Raw genomic sequence first — 25,782 nt, 5'->3', positions numbered from 1 at the left:
ATAGAAGATGTGGATGTCTGGGCTGGTCTGTCCGGTCCAGCCACAGGGGTGTAACCACGTGGGCAGTGTGGGACATGTGTTTGCTGAGTTTGTGCCACAAACACTGGGCTGTCGTACTTACCAGTTCCTGCTTTTTAATATAATAGGGATACGTTTCCAGGGCTGAGAATAAGATCATGCTCATGCTAAGTGCTGCCAGTGTTCCCTAGACCTAATCTCCCTGATTTTCCATACCAGAGATGGAGGGCCCATCATTCCCGTAGACCGCTGTCAGTGAATACTTTCTATGGCCATTTTATCTATTCACAATGAGAGATGTAATGCAATGAAACAAGGAACTGGGACACCCACCAGAACACTTGGGTCAAGATGACCTGCCAGTTCTTTCTCGCCAGAGTCAGACCCATGGGACACCAAATTCTCAAATATTAATAGCAGTACTCACTATGGGCTGAGCATTTTGCTAAGCATTTTACATATGATCTACTTGAATTTTTGCCAACTCTTTGAAGTCAGTGAATGAACTCGACCCTTTTGCTTATGAGGAAACTAAGGCACAGAGAGGTTAAGCTACCACTCACAGGCCACACAGCAAGTAAAGAGCAATGATTGAGCTTGAACCCAGAGGGAGGGAGTTCAGGCAGAGAGTCCTGCCAGCATTTATGGTGAGTTCCTCTGCCTCCTGGAAGCTCAGTTCAGAGGATGGGATCGGTGTGTTCTCTTGGTGAAACCCCAGGACTGTGCTGTGGGATGCAGGGTGGGGGGAGGGAAGACGCGCCCAGGGAAATGGTCTTGAGGTATTTTGCAAACCACACAGTTCCCATAAAGACCAGTTCCCTGGTTTGTGCCTTCCACATGCTACCTAAAATTGGGGACGGCAGTGTCAGCTTTCGGTTCCTCTTGGGGACTAGTCTGTTGGGAACTCAGGGCAGCCTCCACTTGAGATGCACAATAAGGCTAGACTCTTAAAGCTGCCCTCTGGGCTTAAAGACAAAAAGAAGGAGGTAGGCCCCTGGGTTTGGCTCATGATTTAGGTTTTTGGTTACTTAAAGAAGATTTATCTATTTATTTTATTTTATTTTATTTTTTTAAAAAGATTTTATTTATTTATTTGAGAGAGAGAGAATGAGAGACAGAGAGCATGAGAGGGAGGAAGGTCAGAGGGAGAAGCAGACTCCCTGCTGAGCAGGGAGCCTGATGCGGGACTCGATCCCGGGACTCCAGGATCATGACCTGAGCCGAAGGCAGTCGCTTAACCAACTGAGCCACCCAGGCACCCCTATCTATTTATTTTAGAGAGAGCGCATGTGCGCATAGCAGGGAGGGGGCAGAGGGAGAGAGAGAATCTTAAGCAGACTCCCCACTGTGCGCAGAGCCTGATGCGGGGCTCGATCTCACAACCTGGAGATCAAGACCTGAGCTGAAACTAAGAGTCAGACGCTTAACCGACTGAGCCACCCAGGCACCCCATGATTGAGGTTTTGATTTTTCATTCCTGTGAGCTCTCTTTTTAAAAGTTGAGGTAATGGTGAAAAGACCCATTTGAAAGGAAAGCAGTCGGGCACCGTGTCCACCTGCCTCTTATAACAGACATTGTCCCTTTGTGAATTCCCTCCGCTTCTGCCCGCAGGGCAGAGTATGTATAATTCATAATTATAATCAGAGAAATGTGTATTATTTTCTGATTAGAATATGCTTATGGTTTTCTCAATAATGACACATTGTGGAATATATGCAAAAAATGATAAGACAATATTGAAATAATATGTTGCCATGAGCCATAATAATTATGCTTACCAACATCTGTCACACATTTATCCTGTGCCGTGTGTCTGTCTGGGAACGAACCTATGGGATATAGGTCCTGTGATTGTCCCCGTATTTTGGATAAGAGGCCGAGAGAGATAAAGTGCCTTATCCGAGCATACACAGCGAATAGGGCCTGTGGCCTGCAGGGTGGTCTAGAGGTTTTTTTCATTAAGTGCTGCCATTTCAAAGTGAGATTTCACTAAAAATGCAGGGATTCCAAGCTGGGTCTGCTCTGGAGTTCGGGGTTTGCAGGAATGAAACGGACAGCACTGTGGTGCCACAGAGGGGAAGTCTGTTCTGGCCACAGAATGTGCCCAAGACGGCTCGGGTTACAGTAGCCACGTAGCTGAAGGCCGCACAGACCCTGGGGTGAGCAGGCAGTGCCCCCTACACCCCACGGGCTTTTTCTTCCCTGACCTGCTATCCACAGAGCTCTAGGACCCGGGCTGCATGGAGGTCCCCCAGGCCAGGGGTGAGGCCGCCCGCGGGCCGTCTTGCTGAAGAGGCCTCCGGGGAAGTCCTGCCTGGCGGGTCCTGTTTGCTCTGCCTGGAGCCCAGAGGAAGGGAGCAGGAAGGAGGGAGAGTTTTTAAGTGAGTGGCTGTTATAGGGACATCCCTCTGCACTCCAGTCTGGGGAGGGCCTTGTGGACACCCTGGGGCTCTCCTGGGCACGTTGTTCTGATTCTGAAGTGAAGAGAAGGTCAAGTCCTCAGAGCCAAGGGGCCTAGGGTCTGGGAGGAAGGAAAGCTAGTTTTCCCATCCTGACAGCCGGGGGTCCTTGCTTTGGGTGGGTGGGGTACAGTAGCAGAGAAGCTGCCGACCAAGAGAATATTGGGTGGTGTTTTCTGGCCAAAATGTCATGTAGTCCTGGGGAAAATCTCAGCTACATCCCAGTGGAGGGGGATCTGCAGAAACCTGACTGTCCTCCTCCCCATGTTGTACAAGGCGGTGCCTTCCTCTCTCAGAGGCCCCCCGGGGTGGGGCATGGGAAGTAAAGGAGAGATGTGGGGGCTGGGTGGCGGTGCTGTGGTTGAAGTGGGAAGCACGGCACTGTCTGAAGAGGCCAGGGTCTTTTTTTTTTTTTTTTAATTTTATTATGTTACGTTAGTCACCATACAATACATCATTAGTTTTTGATGTGGTGATCCACGATCCATTGTTTTCGTATAACACCCAGTGCTCCATGCAGTACGTGCCCTCCTTAATACCCATCACTGGGCTAACCCATCCCCCCAGCCCCCTGCCCTCTAAAACCCTGTTTGTTTCTCAGAGTCCATAGTCTCTCATGGTTCATCTCTCCCTCCAGTTCCGCCCCCCACCTCATTTTTCCCTTCCTTCTCCTAGTGTCCTCCATGCTATTCCTTATGTTCCACAAATAAGTGAAACCATATGATAATTGACTTTCTCTACTTGACTTATTTCACTTAGCATAATCTCCTCCAGTCCCATCCATGTTGATGTAAAAGTTGGGTAGTCATCCTTTCTGATGGCTGAGTAATATTCCATTGTATATATGGACCACATCTTCTTTATCCATTCATCTGTTGAAGGGCATCTCGGCTCTTTCCATAGTTTGGCTATTGCGGACATTGCTGCTATGAACATTGGGGTGCATATGGCCCTTCTTTTCACTACATCTGTGTCTTTGGGGTAAATACCCAGGAGTGTAATTGCTGGGTCATAGGGTAGCTCTATTTTTAAATTTTTGAGGAACCTCCACACTGTTTTCCGAAGTGGCTGTACCAACTTGCATTCCCACAACAGTGTAAGAGGGTTCCCCTTTCTCCACAACCTCTCCAACATTTGTTGTTTCTTTCCCTGTCCATTTTGGCCATTCTAACTGGTGTAAGGTGGTATCTCAGTGTGGTTTTGATTTGGAGTTCCCTGATGGCTAATGATGATGAACATTTTTTCATGTGTCTGTTAGCCATTTGTATGTCTTCTTCAGAGAAGTGTCTGTTCATATCTTCTGCCCACTTTTTGACTTGATTATTTGTTTTTTGGGTGTTGAGTTTGAGAAGTTCTTTATAGATCTTGGATACCAGCCCTTTATCTGTAGTGTCATTTGCAAATATCTTCTCCCATTCTGTGGGTTGCCTCTTTGTTTTGTTGACTGTTTCCTTTGCTGTGCAGAAGCTTTTTATCTTGATGAAGTCCCAAAAGTTCATTTTTGCTTTTGTTTCACTAGCTTTTGGAGATGTATCTTGAAAGAAGTTGCTGTGGGCGATGTCAAAGAGGTTACTGCCTATGTTCTCCTCTAGGATTTGGATGGATTCCTGTCTCACATTGAGGTCTTTCATCCACTTTGAGTTTATCTTTGTGAATGGTGTTAGAGAATGGTCGAGTTTCATTCTTCTGCATGTGGCTGTCCAATTTTCCCAGCACCGTTTATTGAAGAGACTGTCTTTTTGCCATTGCATGTTTTTTCCTGCTTTGTCAAAGATTATTTGACCATAGAGTTGAGGGTCCATATCTGGGTTCTCTGAAGAGGCCAGGGTCTTGCGTGGGTGCCCAGAATGGTCAGATCGTCTGAATTGTTTTTTTTTTTTTTCAAGAGCAAAATCTGCATTTTTAGGTGAAATCTCATCTTGAAACGCCAGCAGCTAATGAAAAAACCTCCAAAAAAGCCACCCCACCCTGCAGGCCGCAAAACAGGTCTGGTCTCTAGGGTGAGGCCAATGGCTAAAAAAAAAAATTATGGTAAAATATGCATATTACAATATTGATCACTGTAACCATTTGTAAGTGAATTAAATCTCTCACAGTATTATACCACCATTGTTACTACTAGCCATTTTCAGGACATTCTCATTTTTTAAAACAGAAGCTGTGTCCCCATTAAATAGTAACACCCCCCCCCCCGTCCTCCCCCACGGCCTCTGGTAACCTGAGTTCTTCTTTCTGTGTCTGAATTTGCCTGTTCTGTGAACCTCGTGTAGGTGGGATTATGTAATACTGTCCTGTGTTGGGCCTGTTTGACTCAGCATCATGTGTTCAAGGTCGATCCGTGTGTCAGAATTCACTGGACGCTGTGTCACTGCATGTATGAGTAGACCACGTTCTGTTGATCCATTTGCCTGTTGCCCTCTCTGCCTTCTCTGAAGAAGCGTTCTGCCCCGGCAAATACTTAGATCATGACTATCCTCTATTGCAAGGATCTTAATTCCGATTGTGCTGACCAATGGCTGAGCACTAGGGTATGGAATAAGGGACACATGGCCTTTGAGGACAGTGGGGGAGGCAAACACACGCTTTCACGGAGAGAGCGTGGTGGTGGGGTTTCCTGGGGTGCCATGGACGCTGTGGGCACTGGGGCTTGGCTTCCCCGGGAGACACTGCAGCTCAGTCTCGAAGGATGAGCTGCCCAGAGCGCCTGCCCCATGTCCTTCATTCACTTGGCGGAGGAGGAACACAGGGATCTGAAACCATGTAACAATGAGCCAGGAGCCCTCGTTCTAGGCTCGGCTGCCTGGGCTCAGATCTGCCTCCCTCCCCGCCCCCCGCCCCCCCCCCCCCCGCCATAGCTGTGCATCCTGGGGCCAGGGCCTGAGTGTCCTCACCTATCCAATGGGGGTGATGATCAGATCTGTGGCATAGGCTTGTTATATGGATTAGACCTGTCCAGACCTGCCAGGTGTTTTGAGCGATGCTTTGCGTACAGACAGTGCTCAGAAGCAATAGCTGTTATTCCTCCTGGGGGCAGGGTTGTGAAAATGGGGCCTGTGGAGGCTGGAGCAGGTTGTGCGGGGCCTTCAAGCCGGCTGTGCTTGCTTAGATGCTATCAGGAGGCACAGGGGGAGCAGGGACGAACGTTTGTGGTGGATGTGACCCTGCAAAAATCTTACCTGCGTAGGACTTTCCCTTGGCCTCCCAGGAAGCTGGTCACCCTGTCTGCTTAATGACCTTGAGCTTTTCTCCTTGAAAGCATCTCTTTTATTATTGGAGTGTGCCAGTTGTTGTTTAAGGACTGTGATTTTGTGACTGTCCTCTTCCTGCCTTTGGACAAAACCCGTTCCTTCTCTGGGCCTCAGTTTCCCCATCTGATGGTGTTGGGCTGGCTAATTCCTGAGGGTGGTCCCAAGCACCTGTGCACTGGAATTCTGTGGCTCGTAGTGGGTGGAGTTTTACTTATGTATACCCACCAGAGATGGACAAAAGGTGAAAGTGAAGGAGAAAGGCTCCCTCTCATTTCTCTTGGGTTCCTGGACCAGGAGAAGAGACTCCGTGAGAATCCTTTTCCTGGGGACATGGCTTTCATCAACTGCCATTTTGTGCTTCGCCTCTCACTCCTGGCATGAGTTGGGAAGAGAGCTGGGGATGGAGACTCTATGGACCCAGCTTGATATGTCCGGATCCCTTTTCCAGATGCTTCTCCCTTTCCTCCCAATTATGAGACTCCTGAAAATGGTCCTTTCTTTTCAGAGTGGGTCAGAGTCCTATGGGGAAATGAACTGAACTGAAGGGACCCAGATATTATTGGTGACAGAACTCAGTTCAGCCAATGAGAGGCCCAGGAGGAGGTGGTGCACCGGATATCAACACATTATTGTTTATCGTCTGTTTCCTCGATTCTTTTATTACTTGATCTTCTGACTTAGAGCTTGCACTGCAGTTAGTGAATAAGAATGCCCTTCTTGACATGGACCCACGCCTCGCTTGTAACCACCACCTGAAAGACAGACATATGTCTCTGGTGGATGACTTTTGACCTGTCTTTGATAAAGGGGTGAGGATTTTCTCTGACTGGTTCTGTCCAGGGCCTTTCACATGGAAAGTACTGTGTCTTGATGACACAGTGTTGGATGCTGGGGAGATGGTGGTGACTCGAACTCGGTCCCTTCCATCATGGTGAGAGTTGGTACCTTGACCACATTTTCCCTCTTCCCTTTTGACAGAAACCCATGTCTCCCTTAATCATTTCAGGAGTCTAATAGAACTCTAAGGCCACGACTTGCAGACATACTCATTACTCAGGGCTCCAGCTAGCTCATTGCCTGTGTGTTGTTAAGATCATCTACACCGCATCAACTTTGGTAGCAATCACAGGACTTTATTAATTATTATTTGGGGAAATATGTTCTATACTAGGAAGTTCAAATAATGCTTGGGAACCAGATTTCTTTGGGTGAACCTTAAGAGCCAAGCCTATAGATTCATATCTAACCTATCACCGAAGATGTTAATAGTTGTGCTTAAAGCAGGGGAGAGGGGTTCTGTGGCCAAATGTTGGGACTTGGTGCTTACCCCAGCCCACCTTGCAGAGTTACACTGCCTGTGAGCAGATTAAAGGCTCTGAGAAGTCCTGCAGTAAAGAAACCTATTTGACATTGACTCAGCATTTTCCAAATGCTTATTAGCTTTAGAATTTGTTTCCCACCCTCATAAACCCATTTAATATCCTTCAGAGCCAGCGTTCCACAAAGCACCCTGGAAACACTTGTGGAAATGATTTGTTTCAGCCGAAAACGGCCCAATGGCCAATGTAGGTGGTCAGAAAAAGAAATCTGTTATTTGCAAATGCAGAGTTTTATTTGACTCGTTGGCCCCAAACTGAGGAACTTGTGCTCTTCTCCAAGGAAGGAGAGTTCACTCCTGAGCAAAACCTCTCATCGATTCTTGTAATGAGTCATGTGAAATCCAGACCGTTGACTGGAAGGTGGGGGGTGGGTTCCTACGTTTCCACCCTCTCCAAGGGCTCAAGAGGTAGGGCATTGTTTCAGGCTCTCAGGGCAGAATATGTGAGCCACTTGTGTTCTCAGTCAAGAAGCCATGTCGGGGGCAGCAAGTGATCTGTAATAGGGCCCCTGTGACCGTCTTGGTGTGTGCAGGACACTTGGAAATAGTCTTTGGTTGAACAAAGCATATAGTGAAGTATCATGTATAACGGCCTATCTTTTTTTAAAGAAAGATACAAGAGACATTCAAACATAATAGCAGTGGGATGATGGGCAATTTCTGTTCTTTTCCTTTTCCTTGTTACCTACTGGGGCCCAGGTTTCTATTGTCGACGTACATTCCCATTAGAAAAAGAAATACACAAATATAAATAAAAATACACGTATGTTCAAATAGACACACATAACACAAACACACGCATACACCTTGCTGTACCTTGTGTAAACCAAGATGAATATAAGTTGGTGAGTTTTGGTCTTAAATCTTTGGTTTCTAATAGTTCCTTCAAAGCGTGTCCTTTTTTAATTTTTCCAGATGGGCAGCAAATTTGGGAGATGGAAGCTACGGTGGATAAAGACAAGAGCCAGCCTGTAAGCACCTGGACGAGATGACTGAGCACCCTGTCATGTCCCCCTCCCACCTCCCTCATGTTCTCTTTCCTTCCTTTTTTCCTCCTTCATCCAAGTCCCAGGGCTTTGGAGCTAACAGGCACTCAGTAGGTATTGAATGGACACATCAGTTGAACATTTATTGAGCACCAGGCCCTCTGATTTGTAACTGTGGCATCGTGATAGAATTTGGGAGAGTAAGTGGCAATCCTTTGTTCACCCACAGCTGGAAGGTCAAGTGCCTCTTAGAATCTCGCCTATAAACGTACAGAATGTGTCTTGACTCCTTTGAGAGGAGCTGGCTTGATGTGCTTGGGGCCTTGCTTAGGAATGTAGGCATTGTTGCAGTTAAGTTGATGATAGCTCCTTCCTTCCAGAACATGCTTTTTGTTGAGATCCCTGAGTATCGAAACAAGCACATCCGTGCATCGGTGAAGGTGAACTTCTACGTCATCAATGGGAAAAGAAAACGAAGTCAGCCTCAGCACTTTACCTACCACCCAGGTAAGAAATCTTCTCTGGAGGCCCCTTTGGTGTTGAGAGGTGAGGTAGGACATTGTCCTCAGGTGAGGACACGTGAGGTCTGCTCCCAGCTGGGTGACCTTGGGCAGGTGACTCAACCTCTTGGAGTCTCTGTTTCCTCATCTGTCAAATGGCACCTTCCTTATAAGACTTAAAGAAATCAAATGCACGTAATGTGCTTAGCACAGCGCACGGTAAGCAGATATGGATGATATTAGCTATTACTAATATTTTTCTTCTGCGGGGGGAGGCAGATGAGGAGGGAGGCATGCGTGGACTTGTTCAACAACATGACCTCTGTCCATGTCTTAGATTTGCTCCTGATCAGGGGACTGAACCCTCCCTGAAACTTGCAGGATCTGTAGTGGACCCCGCAGTGGGTAGTCTCTCTGCGGCCTCTGGATTCCTGGGTGGATAGCCAGGCCAGGAGGTCTCATTCCCACAAAGTACTACAGTTCCCCAAGGCTGACACAGGCCTACCAGTCACATTTCCAGGACTGGAAACCTATAATCCGAGACTATCACCAAGAGTATAATTTCCACCCTGTGACAGCGTCACGTGGAGCCTCTCATGCCGGAAGCACAAGACCAAGGGGACCATCCTGGAAGCCCAGGCTTGGTGGGGCTTGGCTTTGGTGGGGTGTGTCCAGAGGCTTGTCTGGTCTCTCTGGCCGTGGCACCATCTCAGGACTGACGTGATAAGCCGTGAGTGGCAGGGGCCTGCGGGGGCCCAAGACTATGGGAGACAAACTCTGGGAAGGTTCTAGACAGCAGCTCAGTGATCCTTGGGTTCTACGGCACTCTCACCTCATGCCTGTGGTCAGGAGGCCTCCCTGGGCCTGGCGTTGGCCCCTGCCTGTCTGAGGCCGAACCTCCTTGCTGCCTCTACTCCTTGATGCCTGGCGATTCCCTGAACTTGATTAGCATCCTGTCCCCACTACATTCGCTCCAGCGAGGAAACTGGGTCCTCAGCAACTGGGGCTGGCAATGCTTTAGGAAAGGATGCTGGGGGAGGACAAGGTCTGGAGACCGTCCTAGGTGCGGAGATGAGCAGGTGTGTCCAGTGCTGGTGGGAAGATGATTATAGTAACAACAGCAAGCACTGAGTGCTTACTGTATGCCAGTCTGTGTGCTGAGTACCTTTCACACGTCTCGTTTTATCTTCCTAATGACCCCATGGGGACAGGGGGTATGCTTGTTACTGCCAGGTAACAGATGGGGAAACTGAGGCCCAGGCCAGCAGGTCTCGTTTCCCCCAGAATGCTACAGAACTAAGGAGGTGGATCCACCCCCATTTGGTCATTTCCTGTTTCCTGAAAACCTCTGAGTGTCAATTGAGCACTAGGCACTGTTTTAGGTGTTCAGGGACACAGCATTGAACAAAACAGACCAGGAAAAGTCCTCCCTTAGAGGAGCTGACAGTCCAGTGGGGACGGGTTGTTCAGATAATAAGTAAGCACAGGAAAGATGCAGATTATTTCAGGTGGTGATAAACATTACCAAGGACAGCAAGCAGGGAAGGGGGACGGGAGCCGCTAGGGCAGAAGAGAGGGGGGTACATAATTTTCAGTCAAGCCTTCCTCTCTGAGCTCTGCCCCTGGGAAAAGCCCGAGAACATCCCAGGGCTGAGACAGACCTACCAGCTGTCTCTCCGCTATTGGAAAGACCTACGGTTCACGATCATCGTCCGGGGTCAGATTTCTCCCTACAACAGTTACACGGGGAGGCTCTCGTCCGAGGCTAAGACATGACGGAGCCCAAGTGTCTGCTCCCACCTCCCGGAACTCCCGAGGCCACGTTCCCAGCCACAGCCCACTAATCCTCTGCGCACCCCCGTGGCTCACTAAGAAGGGTGCGCCCCGTGTGCTTCTCTCTCTCCCAGTCCCAGCCATCAAGACGGAGCCCACCGATGAATATGACCCCACCTTGATCTGCAGCCCCGCCCACGGGGGCCTGGGCAGCCAGCCTTACTACCCGCCGCACCCGATGGTGGCTGAGTCGCCCTCCTGCCTCGTGGCCACCATGGCACCCTGCCAGCAGTTCCGCTCGGGGCTCTCGTCCCCCGACGCCCGCTACCAGCAGCAGAACCCGGCGGCTGTCCTCTATCAGCGGAGCAAGAGCCTGAGCCCCAGCCTGCTGGGCTACCAGCAGCCGGCCCTCATGGCCGCCCCCCTGGCCCTGGCGGACGCCCACCGCTCCGTGCTGGTGCACGCCGGCTCCCAGGGCCAGAGCTCCACCCTGCTCCACTCCTCCCCGGCCAACCAGCAGGCCTCGCCGGTGATCCACTACTCGCCCACCAACCAGCCGCTGCGCTGCGGCAGCCACCAGGAATTCCAGCACATCATGTACTGCGAGAACTTCGCGCCCGGCCCCGCCAGGCCCGGCCCGCCCCCCGTCAGTCAAGGCCAGAGGCTGAGCCCGGGGTCCTACCCCACGGTCATTCAGCAGCAGAATGCCACCAGCCAAAGAGCCGCCAAAAATGGACCCCCAGTCAGTGACCAAAAGGAAGTATTACCCGCAGGAGTGACAATTAAACAGGAGCAGAACTTGGACCAGACCTACTTGGATGATGGTAAGACGCTTGCTTTTTCTCGTTGCCCGTAAGGACGGGGCCCCCGAAGCATTCCCCGCCCCCCCAGCTCCCCTAGCAAGTTCACTGTGTGGCCTGGGTGTCTTCCTTCACCCCTTTGGGCCTCCGTGTCCCCCTCTTTAATTTAAGGGGGTTGAAGAAGAGAACCTTTTAATGCCTCACCCGACCCTGTGCCCAAATCCTTTCCCAGCAGGACTTTTGGGGCGGCTGGTAAGAGGTTTAGATTTCGCTACAACCAGTGCAACGGAAAGAGCAAATGAGGGCAGTTCTGGCCGAAGGAGTGTCCCCAGGGTCATGAACTGGGGCGGTTTAACCGCTTCCACTGTCTTTGCATTGCCAAGTAGAGACCAAGAATAGACCAACCGAAAGGAAGGAAGGCAGGCGAACCTTTTATTCCTGGAGAGAGAAAAAAAAGTCCTGCTTGCTAGCCCTCTTTTGTGTATCTGGGGGAGGGGGAGTGGAGAGAGGGAAGGAGCAAGCTCGCTGAAAAGTGGAGCATGAATGGGGGGCTTGCAGGCAGGCTCGGGGCATATCTGTGCCGTGGAGCCGCGGAACAGAGAGGCGCATTGACGGGAGGGAAACAGCGGGCTTCCGTTGTGGTGAGCCGGGCTGCTGGGGTGGTTGGGCCAAAGGAAAAGACTCAGGGCGGCTTTGTGTGAGTCTGTAGGTGCCTGAGTTTGTGGGCGCTGGTGGCGGGGGCCGGGAGGGGGGACCAGCAGCTGGAGGGTCGTCTTGGCGGAGTGGCTCTATCTGTGACGGTGGTCTGTGACCTCAGGAAGGAGGGGCCCGCCGTGCTAGAGGACTCACCTGGGATCAGCCAGGTGCCGCTGCAGGACAGAGAGGGCGGGGCCGGCGGAGCTGCCCCCCCCGCCCCGCCCCTGGGGGGCGGTGCCAGAGAAAGGAAAACAGGTGGTGTGAGTTTCTTAGTAGAAGGAAAACCTGCACCCCTGGCTGCCATCCGCAGCTCCAGCTTCACCTTTCATAGGCAGCAGCAAGTGATATACTCCGAAACGTCAATTACTTCAGAAAATTTACTCTTGGGAACCCAGCCAAGTGATAGGAAGTAAAGCCAAGAGCTTCCAAATGGCCACAGCAGTTATCATAAAAACCAGATACTGAGTATCCCACACTTCGGTGGCAGGAATCCTCTGGTACTTACTCAGGCAGAGACTGTTGACTTACTTTTTGCGAAGTTTTGACAATCTGGGTGATCTGGGGGTTCCGGGATTTCTGGTAGTTTCTACGTCCTCTCTCTAGTAAAACTATTGATCACAGACTTCCCCCAAGGCACATCAAGCAGAGATGTCTTGGGCCACTTAGTATAGAGTCAAACTGTCCTTGTAAGGCTGACCTCAGGGTGTTGCTGTGTTAATAATTGATCTGTCTCATCCTGAATATTTAGACACAGGTTGAGTTAGGGTCACTGTGCTCGGTTTTAAAAGGGAGACCCACGTGCAATCCATCCTCGAACAATTTACACTACAGATGGTGAAGATAAAATTTTGGTTGCTTATTTGAAAGGGAGCTATCTTGTAGAAAATCCATTTCATGCATAATGCCAAATGCAAGCAGATAAATGAAATGTGGCTGTAACCAGACCTCTCTCCACGCACGAGCTTGGGGGATGTGTCAGGGATGAGGTGCTTCCTAAAAAAAATGTCTGAGCAGGCCCAGGTAACTTTCCCCAGCTGACTCTGTGTCTGGTGGTTGGTTTGGTCTCCCCGAGCTAGATGTGTGCCGGCCCCTCCCACCTGTCTGTCATTCCACATTAAAGACAAACGGTGAGGGTCTCTGTTAGAGATGGCGAGTTAGTCCGTGCCCTGGCTCTTAGGGATTTATCAGTATCCAGATGGTCATGACTCACCTTCGAGGGTCTGTCATGGCCCCAGACCCACAGAAGTGCTTCCTGTGTTCACAGAAGCCTGAGTTGCGGACCAAGCAGCTGAGGATAGGGACCCTTTAGGGCCTCCTAAATGCCTTTCTGAACACAGGCAGGTTCAAAGTCATGGTGAAAGTGAGCTCTTGGCAGGTCAGTAACATGAGTCAGCCCTAAGGATGTCTCGGAGAACTGAGTGCAGTGAAATTGCTTCTCCTGATGGAGCCTTTTCTTGAATACTTTCTGCACAAGCCCAACTCCACGGGATTTTAGGAGATATTCTCTGAAGTGAGGGGGCCATGGCTTAAAAAGGTAAAAAAAAAAAAAAAAGAATCTGTAAAACCAAGTTTTAAAAAACTTGTTTACTGCAGGACTTCTCAGTGCCTTTACTGCACTCATGGACGTTATCAATCTCTAAAATGAGAGATGTAGCCCTTTCTAGAATTACTCAGTCACACGTAAGAGAACGTGCAACTCCAGGGGATGCTGGTCACACTGCATTTTATTATTCTCGCTGTGAATGGAATCCTAGAGTGGTACAACATAGGCAAACCTGGAACCTCGGTTCCCCAACATTCTGGGGAAATAACCTTGAGGGAGTTTCGGAGTTCAGAAGCCCAGTACTGCCCCCAGCCCATACGCCTGTATTCATGCTTCTGAGTTCTTTGGCTTCACGTGGGGCCAGAGCAGGACAAGGCAAGAGAGTAATTTCTACCTGTGTGGCTTCCAAAGGGCAGCAAGGTGGCTGCTGGGTAGATGTTCAGTACTTGACCGGCAGTGTCCCCAAGCCTCTGTACAACCCAGGACCAGCCAGTGTGGCCAGCTGTGCCCCGTGTAAGCCCCAAACATCACTGCCACTGCGGCTCCCAGGAAGAGGTGTGTGCCCTTTGGTCTCCCGACCGCCGAGATCTCAGACCCCTCCAACGGAACATGCTTGGGTTCCACCGTTGGCTTCGTGGATGTGAGATTCAGGCTTCTCAGTTGACTTCTGACAGGCAAACTGGAAATCCCTGAGTCATTTCTCTGGTCCGGTTGGGAGACATCCTGGGTTGGGAAGCTCCTTTTCTGTGCCTTTCACGGATTACGCCAAGGGGGCCCTGCCCACGAAAGCCGTATCTGGCTGCCCAACCAGGAATCGGCATGTGCTTCCGGCGTGCGGGGATTTCTCCCGTGCCCTTCATGGGCCTTCAGATTCGGGCAGAGTGTGCTTTCCTTGGAAAGTTCGAGAGAGCGGGCTTAAGTGTTTTGAGGGTCAAGGGAAGGTTCCTCGAGCTGGAAAAGGAAGGGGTCACCAGACTCAGGTCCAAACGTAACAAATCATCTTTGAAGTTGAATGGGCCACTTGACTGTGATCCCTGGAAGCCCCCACGTTTGGGTTTCTTTTCCTGACCCTTTGAGCATGGTCCAGAGGGTCCTGTCCGGGCGTTCTACCTGACTCTGTCACGTTGCATTCCTGCACACAGACCATGTGTCTGGGCCGCACTTTGTCTTGGAACTCCAAAATGCAGCTTCTGCTTTTTCCACTCCAAGGACTTGAGACATTTTCAAAAAGTCTCATTTAGAGCTGGCAACATAAGTGAGATTCCAGAGCCACGTGCATCCCCACCCCTTCCTCTCCCTACGCTCCTCTACCCACACCAGGCACTTTCCGTAGTTTTTCGGAAAGGTAGGCTTTGCACACGCACTCCCTTGTTTTTTCTCTGTCCTCTTGTCCCTACAACCTCCTTGTTCTGAAGTCCCCGGTTTTGCCTGGAAAACACCAGCAGTGAATGCATTCTTCCCTCCTTCCCTTCCTGCCTCCACCCTCTCTTGTTAGTCCTCCCTGCTGGTAGGCTTCCCTCCCTCCCTCTGTCCCCTCCATCCTGACCCTCCTGCCCTCCCCCTGCAGCTCCCTCCCCACCCCTAGCTAGTGGCTGGTTACCTACTCCGTGCCTGGCACTGTTCTGGGACCTGGGTACACCGGCGAACAAGTCAGATGAAGTCCTTGCTCGTGTGGGGTAATTTTTCAGGGAAGGAGATAGACATTAGTATGTAAGGTAATAAGCATATTTCAGATGGTGATAAAAGGCCATGAGGGAAATTGTGCAAGGTTAGGAGCGAGAGTGCGGCCGGGTGGGGGTGGTGTTGGCCCCTGAGACTCAGTGCACAGAAAGGCTGCTGTGGGGAGGTGGGGACAGCGCTGGCGGGTTTTTGTCAGTGCAGTGTGATTTGATTTACCTTTTAAAAAGATGACTCTGACTGTGTTTGGAAAATGGACCACTGGGAGGCAAGAGTCGGCCAACAGGGGCTTTACTTTGTTTCAGACAAAGCCAGATACAAAGAGTGAGAATCCGGCAGCCGGCGGGTTACGGAGGGGTGACACGTTTTACAGAAGGTTGCCTGACGCGTCCTCTCGCTAGTGCGATTATTTAAAATGTGACTGGGATTGTCAAAACGGGACTAGTTCACAAGTAGCTCTTGGATTGCCGCTGCCTGGAGCGATGGGGGGCAGGTGTCCGTGCCTCCTGGGCCCAGGGCCCTTGGATCCGGCAGGTAGGGAGGGGGTGTGCCGCACAGGCCCAGGCAGGGGAGAGGCATGGACAGGCTCCGGCCGGGGCCACCGATGGCACAGTCTCTGCAGAACCAGGGGCTCTCGGGTCATCGGGCCATCTCACCGCAGGCTCTGCATGGCAGGCCTATGCCATCCGCCTTGAGATTCAGCCACAGACGAGAGGACGAGGGACGGGGGAGGCTTGGGACTCTCCAAGGAGTTCCTCGATCCCATTCTGGAAATGTCTTGGGGAGAAAGGATGTGGTCTCGGTGGCGCTGGAGCATCCGCCAGTGGCTCGGGAGGATGGCAGATAGTGTGAGCGTTCCTACACGTGTGAAGAGCAGAGACCAGTCTGGTTTTGGTTCTGCGTCTTTGGTCTTCGTGTGAACTACTTAAAAAAATCATTTATTGTAATACATTGAATGAATTTGAGCATCTCTCTACATATTTCAGTATCGAGATACACGCACATTCAGAAATGAGTCGCATGCTCCGATTACCACCTGGACCATGCATGACATGGAATCATGGTAGCACCCCAGCAGCCCCCATGGGTCCCCCCTCCTCTGTCCCATCACACAGCATGGTCACTCTCCTGGCCCCTAACCCCAGAGATTTGTTTTGCCTTTCTGTATAGAAGGACGTCATACAATGGTGCTCATGTGTGTCGGCTTCTTTCCATCAACCGCGGGCCTGGGCGATCCGGAGATACCGTTGGGTGCAGTTGGGGTTCGTTCATCTCGTTGTTTTGGATCGTTCCACTGAGGGACCATCCTGTCGTCTCTGTACCCATGTTTCTGTCGATGGACGTTTGGCTCATTTCCAGTTTTATGAATAAAATTTCTGTGAATTCTTCTTTGGGTGCCCAGACACGCGGTCAGGAGTAGACCCTTGCCAGACACTCTTCCCAAGTGGTTGTGCCAGTTTATCCGCCCACGGCAGGCATGGGCGGCACAGGAGGTCATCCGAAGCGTGGTTCGTGCTACTTGGGGTCTGCCCTCACTGCTGATGAACATGCCTGGTGGTGGGGGGTCCAGCCTGCAGACCCCGGACACACCAGGTGGGTTGGGTCTCAGCTACCAACACTCTCCCGGCCTCTGTTTTCTCACTCGTGAAAACTCCACCTGTCACTCGGATACTCAAACTGCAAAAGATGCACGAAGATTTGAACTTGGAGTTGCCAGCCAAGGACATAAGACTCCTGAAAGATGTCCAGCGCTCACTCTTGGCTCCATTAATCACAATCGTGATGATCACAGTAGCTCTGCTTCCCTTCAAGTTTCTCGTGGCGCCATCTCCAGGCTTACCTGTATCTTGGCCCCTGTGGCCTTTTTTGGTTTGACAAGAATATGCAAAAAGCAAGTAGGATAAGCCTTAGGAGAAAGCACAGATCTGTGACCGGTTTTCCGGCAGCAAAGAAACACTGTAGATGCTCTGTTCACCTCGGGGGCCAACACAGTCCCAAGTTTCACAGTCCCAAGTTTCACGGTCCCAAGCTCCCCCCTCCACACCCAGGGAAAGACCTGGCAGGGAAGGTGAGCACTGCTGGCCTGGCCCAGGGAGGTCAGGTGGCCGCCGACAGCTTCCTTTCTCCCCTTGGAAGAGCCACTCGGGCGCGGTGGGAAGGGCTGCCCGCACCCCTGTGGAATCCTCCATGGAGGTGGCTGCTTAGGGCTGGCAGGACGCGCAGGGCCGAAGGGTCAGCCCCCCCTGCAGAAACCGTGCAAGGCGGTGGCCTGCTCTCATGCCTTCTGTGTTCTGCGTCTTGTTTTCATCCTCCTCTTGCCTTGCGTCCAGTTGTCAGTGTTTACTCAGCGTGACTCCCTGTGACGTGAGACACCAGCTTTGAGTGTCCGCTCCACCGCAGACTTGTGCCCTCGGGCGGGTGACTGCCTGGCTGTGCCCCCACCTCCCTGTCTATCCCGTGGACACGATCCCCCCTCCTCCCTGCCGGGGCTGCCGTGAGAAGTGAGTGGATACGTGTTAGAAGGGTGCTTGGCGCAAAGTAACGCTCCATAAACGTTAGCGGCTGGTTTTGTTTAGGAGCTTAGCAGACTTCTTGCAGGACACGGCTTACATTTTTTAAAAGTGTGTTTGCATAGGAAAATAAAAAACTGGCTATTTTGGTCTTTGGGGATGAGGACCCTTAGGCCCTGTCCCCTCACATGGCATGGGCTCAGGGGGCCCTTCCCAGGCTACCTTCTGGGGACCTCGGGATGTTTGCCTGCACGAGGAGATATGCCAGCTGCCCGAGGACTGCTGGAAAGGCCAGTTAGCGTGGCCCCCGCTGTGCTCCCCTGGCAGAGCGTGGACCAGCGGCCCAAGTTTTACTAGTCATGCCATTGGCAGGGGGGCCGCGGGAGTCGGAAGCTGGACCCACCCGCACGTGAGAACCCGGCCAGGGAAGAATGGACAGAGGGATGCGCAGGAAGGGGGGAGGGAGCTGAGGGGGCCTGGCACAGCTTTGTTCAGCAGGTCAGGAATCTTTCCTGGGGCTGCCCAGTGCCCACGGCAAGCCTGTGACAAAGCAGCTCCTGTAGGGGAGGGGAGAGGTGTGCACAGCCCACGGTCAGCCCCCAGCCTGGGGCTGCCGCGTCGGCCCCCGGAGGGCTGGGGGAAACACGGGGATCGTGGATTCTAGTGAGGACCAAGCAGCGCGGTTGCCCGGAGGGGCGGCCCAGAGGCCACGGACACCTCGAGAGTCGGCTTCCGGTGCCTGTGGATCAGGGCGGTGCTGTTCACCAGAAACCAAAGCCAAGTTTAATTCACATGGCCGCCCTTAGTGGGTGCCAACAGAGTCCCGCCCTGGCTGAGGTCTTTGGTCAGCATTCTTTCTTAAAGTTCATTTGAAGATGTTTATATTTTATTTAGGCAATATGTTCACATGCTTAACAAAACCATATAAAAAGATCCGTCCAGCGCAGTCTTGCTCCCATTTCTGCCCTGCCCCCCTCTCTAGCCTTCTAGAACAGCCTTTCTCAACCTCATTTTCTTTACCACCACCCTGTCCGGCCAGGCTCCTTTTGCAGTTCTTTCCTATCAGTGCCCCCATGAGTGTCAGTCCCACAGACACACTGTACATCTGCTTATGATATATAAGATTTCTTCACTCCCTAAATCCAGTCTTCACCCCCTTGGGAGTGCACGCTATGGAGTTTATGTAATCACAGGCAGGTGCAAATATGTCTTCCTATTTTCCTCCTTCCTTCTACAAAATGTTGCAGATCTACTCCTGGGTCCCCCGTGGATGGGGAGTTGGGTGTCTCTAGTACAAGCAGCATGTTGTGAACCTGTCACCTGCTGAAGGGGTGGGCGGGCATGTCAGGGGCTGGTTCTCAGGAATGGAAGGGCTGGTCTGAGGGTCCAGCCTGGATTCGGAGGCCTGTGGGGTGGAGAGTTTCTGGGGTCATCCTGCCTGGCTTTCTTTCATTCTGGCCTCACCACTTCACTCTCTCATGGCCTCAGGCAAGTAACTTACGATGATGGCCCTGACTCTGAGGGTTCTGGTAAGAATGGCAAAAGGGAGCCTCCTTGGAAGGAAAGCGCTTTGGCCAGTACCTGGTATGCACGGTGAGTGCTCAGTAGTTATCGGAATACTTTACCACCACCACCACCACCCCCCACCCCACCCCGCATCATCATCATCATCATCATTTCTGGGCCATTGCTATGGTCTGGAATATTTGGGTCCCCACAAAATTCATATGCTGAGGCCTAACTCCCAAGGTGATGGTATTAGGAAGTGTGGCCCCTGGGAGGTGCTTAGGGCATGAGAGCGGAGCCTCCTGAATGGGATTGGTGCTCTTATGCAAGAGACCCCACAGAACTCTCCCTAGTTCCCTTCTGCCATGTGAGCTTATAGGGGAAGGCAGCTGTCTATGAGGAAGGGCGCTGAATCTGGTGGTGCCTTGATCTTGGAACTTCTCAGCCTCCAGAACTGTGAGACATAAATATTTGCTGTTTCTGAACCACCCAGGGGCTTGTTATAGCAGCTGGAACAGACTAAGACCGCCATGCAGGTAGTCAGGGCCGAGCTGGGCTTTGAAGAAGAACCCAGAGGCTGACTCAGCCTGTGTCCTTATGACCTTGCTAGGCTACTTCTTGTGAATTCAGCAAAGGATATTTACAGTCCTACTAGAAAATTCCAAAGTCCAGGAAACTGCTTGCCTAGAGACGAGCCCACAAAATTCCCAAGGGCTACTGCTGGAAGATCAATTAATGAGCTAATAGCAGGCCTGCGTCTCTCTCTTTCAGGAGACGGAGCATCATGTAGGTACCTCCCTAGTGGCATCTTTGTTTTGCCCCTCTTGATATTTCCCCACCTTCTAAGAAGCTCAGATTTCTCGCTGTGCCACTTGGGTGTCCTTTGATCCCAAATGATGTGTACTTTCTGTTGCTAGCTCATGTAAATATAAGGAGCCACCTTCCAGTGGAGTCCAGACCCAGAAACGCTCAGCCATCTTTTTGAAATTCTGCAGCGCAGATGTTTCCATAGGAATGTGCTCTTGCCTTTCAAGGTCAAAAGCTACCAAACCACAAGAAAGTCCATTCTCAGACTCGCTGTCCACTCAGCCTGCATTCCAGAGCAGCATCTGACCCACAGAGAGCAGACAGGGCCCAATAAAGAGGACCAAGAGAGACATCACTTGGTGTCATCCGATGGCCCCACAGTCATCCACCAAAACCCACGCTTTTAGCTGTTCTGAGTCATTTGCGTGGCTATCATTTCTACCTCCAAGTGAGGTTATTGTCTTGTGGTAACAAGTGAATATCCTTGTGCAGGAATAAGGTGATCAGTAAAACAAGATTTATGGGTAGATCAGCACCCAAACCTGCTTTGAAAAGCTCTTCTCTGTTTTCATGCTTACTAGCAGAGAATGCAGAAATGCTGAGGCTCACTTCCTCCCTAGCCAGTGTGCTGGGCATGCCGGAGACTTTGCTCCTTGCAGGATGACACAGTGACTGTTGTGAGCATCTTTACGTGGAGGACTGTGGTTGTGGTGCCTCTTTACTCGCCCCAGGCCACAAGCCAAGATAGTCCAGAATTTTTGTATTAAAAAATACGAACCTTCACTGTATCTGGGCTAGCTGTAATTTGTTTCTCTCTAGAAAAGTAGAACTTGAAAAGCAGTTTAGTTGCTTGAGGCTATGAGTTAGATGCATGGCCGTTAATCAAATCTTCTTTTAATGCTGCCTTTTTCTCTGTACTCCCCACCCTTTCCCCCATCAAGAAGCCCATTGCAGATAAACAGTAGAGCTTTATTTACCAAGAAAAAAAAAATCTTTTATGAAATAGCCCTGGTTTCACTCCATTCCGTAGAGTTGAGATTTGGGTGCATGTTGTTTTTTGTGGCCTTTGGGCATAGTGCTGGACTCTTCTCTTGCCCTGGGCCCGTTCAACTCTATTTTAGCACAAATTTTCTTTTACTTTTCACCCTCTCAGGAAAAAAAGAGGGGCTTTGTTCTCAGGGAATGATGAAACCATTTCTCTGGCCCTTCTCCATCACATTCTGGACACCTCTTTAATTTGTCAGGTTAAGCTGAGCCTGGGCCTATAAAGGCAGGGCTGGGGCCTGTTTTGCCCATCCAGGATGTTAGGAGTCTTTCCCTGGGCAAAGTCACCAGCAAACTGAGGCTTGAGATTCAGGAATGAAGTCTGTTCAGGTCCTCAGCAACCAATCCTGCCACTTTGAGGAAGGCTTCGGGATGACATCTGCCTCCTCTCTTTCAACGGCCGGCCGTGAAATCGGATCTCTGGCAAGCAAAATAGAGCACTTCCTGGTCATTTGACAATAGACGCTGAGCACCCTGACTTGATTTTATGATGGGATCGTCTGTTGCAAGTGGTTTGGACTTAAGTCCCGGGCGTTCTGCAAACCAGCAAATGGGTTTCATCTGAAGCCTGTTAGTTCCGCCATCCCAGGAAAGTTGAAAGGACACTCCCTGGTTGTTAGTTCCCAAAACTCTGGACAGAGTGGAGGTTCCGTTGCATAAGCTGACTTATGTGGACGACGCCTTTGAAATGTTCCGCAGCCGGTTCTTATAGATTTCTGGAGGTTGATGGTGTCTTTTTGAATTTTCAGCTTTACTGGATGCCTAAAAAAGAATTGACCCAAAGTTGATTAATGCACCCTTTCCACTTCTTACAGATGGATCGAGTTGTGGTCTGCTTCAGTACTTGGAGGAGGGGCGGCCAGCTGGTGCTCCATGGGCTCCATCTAGCCTGCAGATATTTTGGTTGGCCCACACACTATTTTAAGAAATATTTGGATTAGACGCCAACGTTTAAAAACCAGGAGATTGCACATAAAAATACAGATTTCAGGCTTTTCTTGGAAGATCCAAGAATCGGCCGCCCTGGGCCCCACGTTCTGCATGGTGGCTAGCTGGAATCAAAGTCAAGGCTGGCCTACTGTAGAGACCACCTCCGTTAGAGCACATACCTGCTGTCGTCTGCAGCCCCCCACCCCTCCCTCCTATCTCCTGAAGCTGGATGCTGTGTCTGTTGTGTTTTGCCATCATGCTTGTGCTGTTGTTTCTCTTGTACTTGGCCGACCTCACTCAGTCAGGGTTTCTTTCTGACCTGTTAGGCATTTGAATTGGTGACTCCTCTTCTGGAAGGGCCACTCCCATCCGTGGCTGCCTAACTCAGCACTTGGTAGACAGCTGCACTTAGGAGGTGTTAGCTCCCTCTGTCTTTCTTCTTTCTCCCTCTTTGTAGCTGGGGATAAGATTTTTTTTTTTAAAAAAAGCTTTTATTATGAAATGTTTTGAATATACACAAATCTAGGGTGGCACAGTGTACCCACGTACCCACCACTCAGTGTTGACGGTTATCAACTCACGGCTGATCTGGTTTCTTCCATACCTCCCATCATCTCCCACTCCCATTTCATTGTAGTATTTTGAAGCAAATCCTAGACATCAGAAATCCCAGATAGCAGAACCGTATCATTGCATGTGTAAATATGTGCTATGTATCCCTAAGAGAAAAAGATTCTGAAAATACTCCTAATATTCTTAGCATGTATGAAACTTCGTGAAAATGCTTTAATATCATAAAATATCCAGTGTTTAAACTTCCTGTTGTCTCATACCTATCAGAAAGCGTTTTTTTTTTTCCTTTGTTTTGTTTTCATTATTTTATAGTTGGTCTGAATCAGGATTCAGACCAGGCCCATACCTTGTAAGGTGGGATACCTTGGCTTCTCTAAGTCTGCTTTAGTCTAGAGGTCCCCCCCAGAACTGTTTTTATTATTATTATTTTGCCATTTATTTGGTAAAAAAACAGCTTCTTTATCCCATGAAATTTCTTACAGTCTGGCTTTTGGCAGTTATATTCCCAGGGTGAGGTTCAGCATCCCCATCCCCCCATATTCTCCCATTTCTTGTAAATTGGCAATTGATTCTAGAGGCTCAATTGATTTAGGTTCCACGGTTTTGGCCAAGATGGCCTCATAGCTGGTGGTGGGTCCTTTTGTCAGGAAGCACATGATGTCAGGTTGCTTCTCTTTTGGTGATGTTAGTAACTGTCCATAGGGCCTAGCTCCATTGATTCAATGGTGCATTAATGGCAAAATGGTGATATTCTGTTCTAATTCTGTCTTCCCTTCCTCTTCTGTTAGTTGGAAAACTTCTATAAAGAGAAATGTCCCTTCATCAACAATGGTAGAATTCATATAGGAAAAGAAGGATGAATGCTTGATTCTTTCCCTTTATTTACCAGTTATTAAAATAATGGGTCAGTTCCTTAACATCCTCCAGGGGCAATCAATTAGGGTTTTGTGTTTGTGTGTGTGTGTGTGTGTGTGTGCCATAATGAACTCATAGATTTAAACATAATTGATGTTTTAAGATTTTAATAGACTTTTTTTTGGGTAGTTCCTTTTGTCCTCAATATTTGATGGACCTCAATAATATGACTTCCTCTCCTTTCTTTCTCTGGCTTAGCAATGTGCTTTTTCTGAGGTGTTGGGGAGGAAAGAATCCTACGTGTAGACTCAGGGTTATGATCCGTATATGTGTGAAGGGGAAATCATAAAACAGCGTTTGCATGCCAGCCGATGGAGGTATTCCTCAAAGCATTAAGGAGTCTTTAGCTTCAGAACAGTTGGAGTTTGCAGGACAGGAGAAAGTTACGTATTGATTAGGTATATAGGGCTCCTGTAACCAGAACCCGAAATTAACAGCAGCTTAAACAAGATAGACGCTTGCTTTCTTACATAACGCACGGGCGTAAGCAGTCCAGGGCTGGTATACTGGCCACGAGGTGCCAGGACTAGGCTCCTTCTGTCTTATCATTCCACCATTCTCAGGGTGGTGCCCCCATCTGCATTGTCCAAGATGGCTCCTGTAGGATGTTTATCAGCATCCTGGCCTCCACCTACTGGATTCCAGCCACCCACCTGCCCTGCCCCAGTTGTGACAGCCAAATGACCCCTGGGCATAGAGAATTGCCACTAGTTAAGAACCAGCAGTCTGAAGGATTTATGCCCGATTCTGGTGGAAACAACACCTTTCTAACGTTGACTGTTGACCAAGCTATGTGGTTTTTTTGGTACGTGGGGGCCCACTCTAGAAAAAGCCTGTTATTTGTAGACTGGAGAATTCTTAGATCTCTCGGGGTGTGTAAAGCCACCAGGAGCTAGTTTCTCGCTGTGTACCGTGGATTGATTGGTGAATGCCCGGGACAGTAGCTTCAGGGTCAGATGCTGATGAGTAGTTGAAGTCGAAGGAAGCTTGACTTAGAGCCTGCTTTGCCTCCTCCTTGCTTGTGGCCTTGGGTGAGGCATGTGTGAAAAGTGCCCCACAAAAAATGGGGAGGGCTGGTAGTATGCGTATAGCCTCTCTTAGCGTGGGGTTGGTGGGCTGGCTGCCTCAGGAAGCTGCCAGAAGCCATCTTGTTTGCTTCTAATCGACTGCTTGCCCATTCATTCATTCCTTCTTTGAGAAGATATTCGCTGGGCACCTACTGTATGCTGGGCGCTGGAATACAGCAGTGAACCCAGTGGACGAGGCCGCTCTTCTGACGGTCTCTAGGGGAGAAAATGTTCATCAAAAATCAACCAATAGGGGCGCCTGGGTGGCTCAGTCGTTATGCGTCAGCCTTCGGCTCAGGTCATGATCCCAGGGTTCTGGGATCGAGTCCCACATCGGGCTCCCTGCTCGGCGGGAAGCCTGCTTCTCCCTCTCCCTCTTCCACTCCCCCTGCTTCTGTTCCTGCTCTCGCTATCAATCTCTGTCAAATAAATAAATAAAATCTTTTTAAAAAGGGGGTGGGGGGGCGCCTGGGTGGCTCAGTCGATGGGCGTCTGTCTGCCTTCGGCTCGGGTCATGATCCTAGGGCCCTGGGATTGGGCCCCGCATCGGCCTCCCGCTCCGCGGGAAGCCTGCTTCTCCCTCTCCCACTCCCCCTGCTTGTGTTCCCTCTCACGCTGTGTCTCTCTCTGTCATATAAATAAATAAAAGCTTTAAAAAAAAAAAAATCAACCAATAAATAATGAGACTTTCAGCTGGGGCTAAGTGCTCTGAATAGAATAAATGAGGTGATGGTGGGGGAGGGAGGAACTTCAGATGGGGACAGCCAGGGACAGCCTGCTTGAGGAGGTGGCCTGGCCCTGAGACCTGGAGGAGGAGGTGCGGGAAGGGAATTCCAGGCAGGTGGAACAGCATGTGGAAAGGGCCAGAGCTGGGGGGAAACCTGATTTGTGTGGAGGGCAGAGAGAGGTCTCGGGTGGCTGACAGCCACGGCCAGGAGGTGAGTGAAGGGGAGGTTTTGAGGGTAGGCCAGACCACACAGGGCCTCAGAGGCACAGCGAGAGGCCTGGATTTGATTCTGGGAGGGAAGGGAAGCTGTTGGCAGGTGGCAGGGTGGGGTGTGTGTTTGCTAGGCTGGCAAGTACAGGAGATAATTACGACAACAATCTCCCGCACTTCATGAGCACCTTTGGAAGGCAGAGCCTAATTATCATCTCCCGTCACAGCCACGAGCCCAAGCTGAGAAACAAGGGGAGGATTTGTCTCAACCACAAAGCTAGAGGCCCAGAGGGGCTGTCAGAGGTGCCCGCACATCCATGACCTGAGAGAGTCATCTAGATACAGTTCATAAACAGAATGGAGCTTTGATCTTGGGCCTTTTCGCTCCCTCCATCTGATGAGACTCCAAAAAGC

General features: G+C 50.4%; 1 protein-coding gene across 8 annotated transcripts in view; it reads left to right on the top strand.

Moving 5' to 3' along the window:
• Positions 1 to 25,782, top strand: part of NFATC2 (nuclear factor of activated T cells 2) — a 158,157-nt gene that overhangs the window by 106,498 nt on the left and 25,877 nt on the right. For all 8 annotated transcript variants that reach the window (XM_064573361.1, XM_064573363.1, XM_064573362.1 and 5 more), the window contains 3 exons: positions 8,020 to 8,075; positions 8,471 to 8,597; positions 10,498 to 11,187. In XM_064573361.1, coding sequence (XP_064429431.1) covers positions 8,020 to 8,075; positions 8,471 to 8,597; positions 10,498 to 11,187 — 873 coding nt within the window. The remainder of the gene's footprint in view (positions 1 to 8,019; positions 8,076 to 8,470; positions 8,598 to 10,497; positions 11,188 to 25,782) is intronic.

The sequence above is a fragment of the Mirounga angustirostris genome, unplaced genomic scaffold, assembly GCF_029215605.1.
Source record: "Mirounga angustirostris isolate CCGP_5_RB_7025 unplaced genomic scaffold, mMirAng1.0.hap1 SCAF_10, whole genome shotgun sequence".
Classification (NCBI taxonomy): domain Eukaryota; kingdom Metazoa; phylum Chordata; class Mammalia; order Carnivora; family Phocidae; genus Mirounga; species Mirounga angustirostris.
Note: the sequence above shows the minus strand (reverse complement) of the source record. Positions and strands in the feature narration are given on the sequence as shown.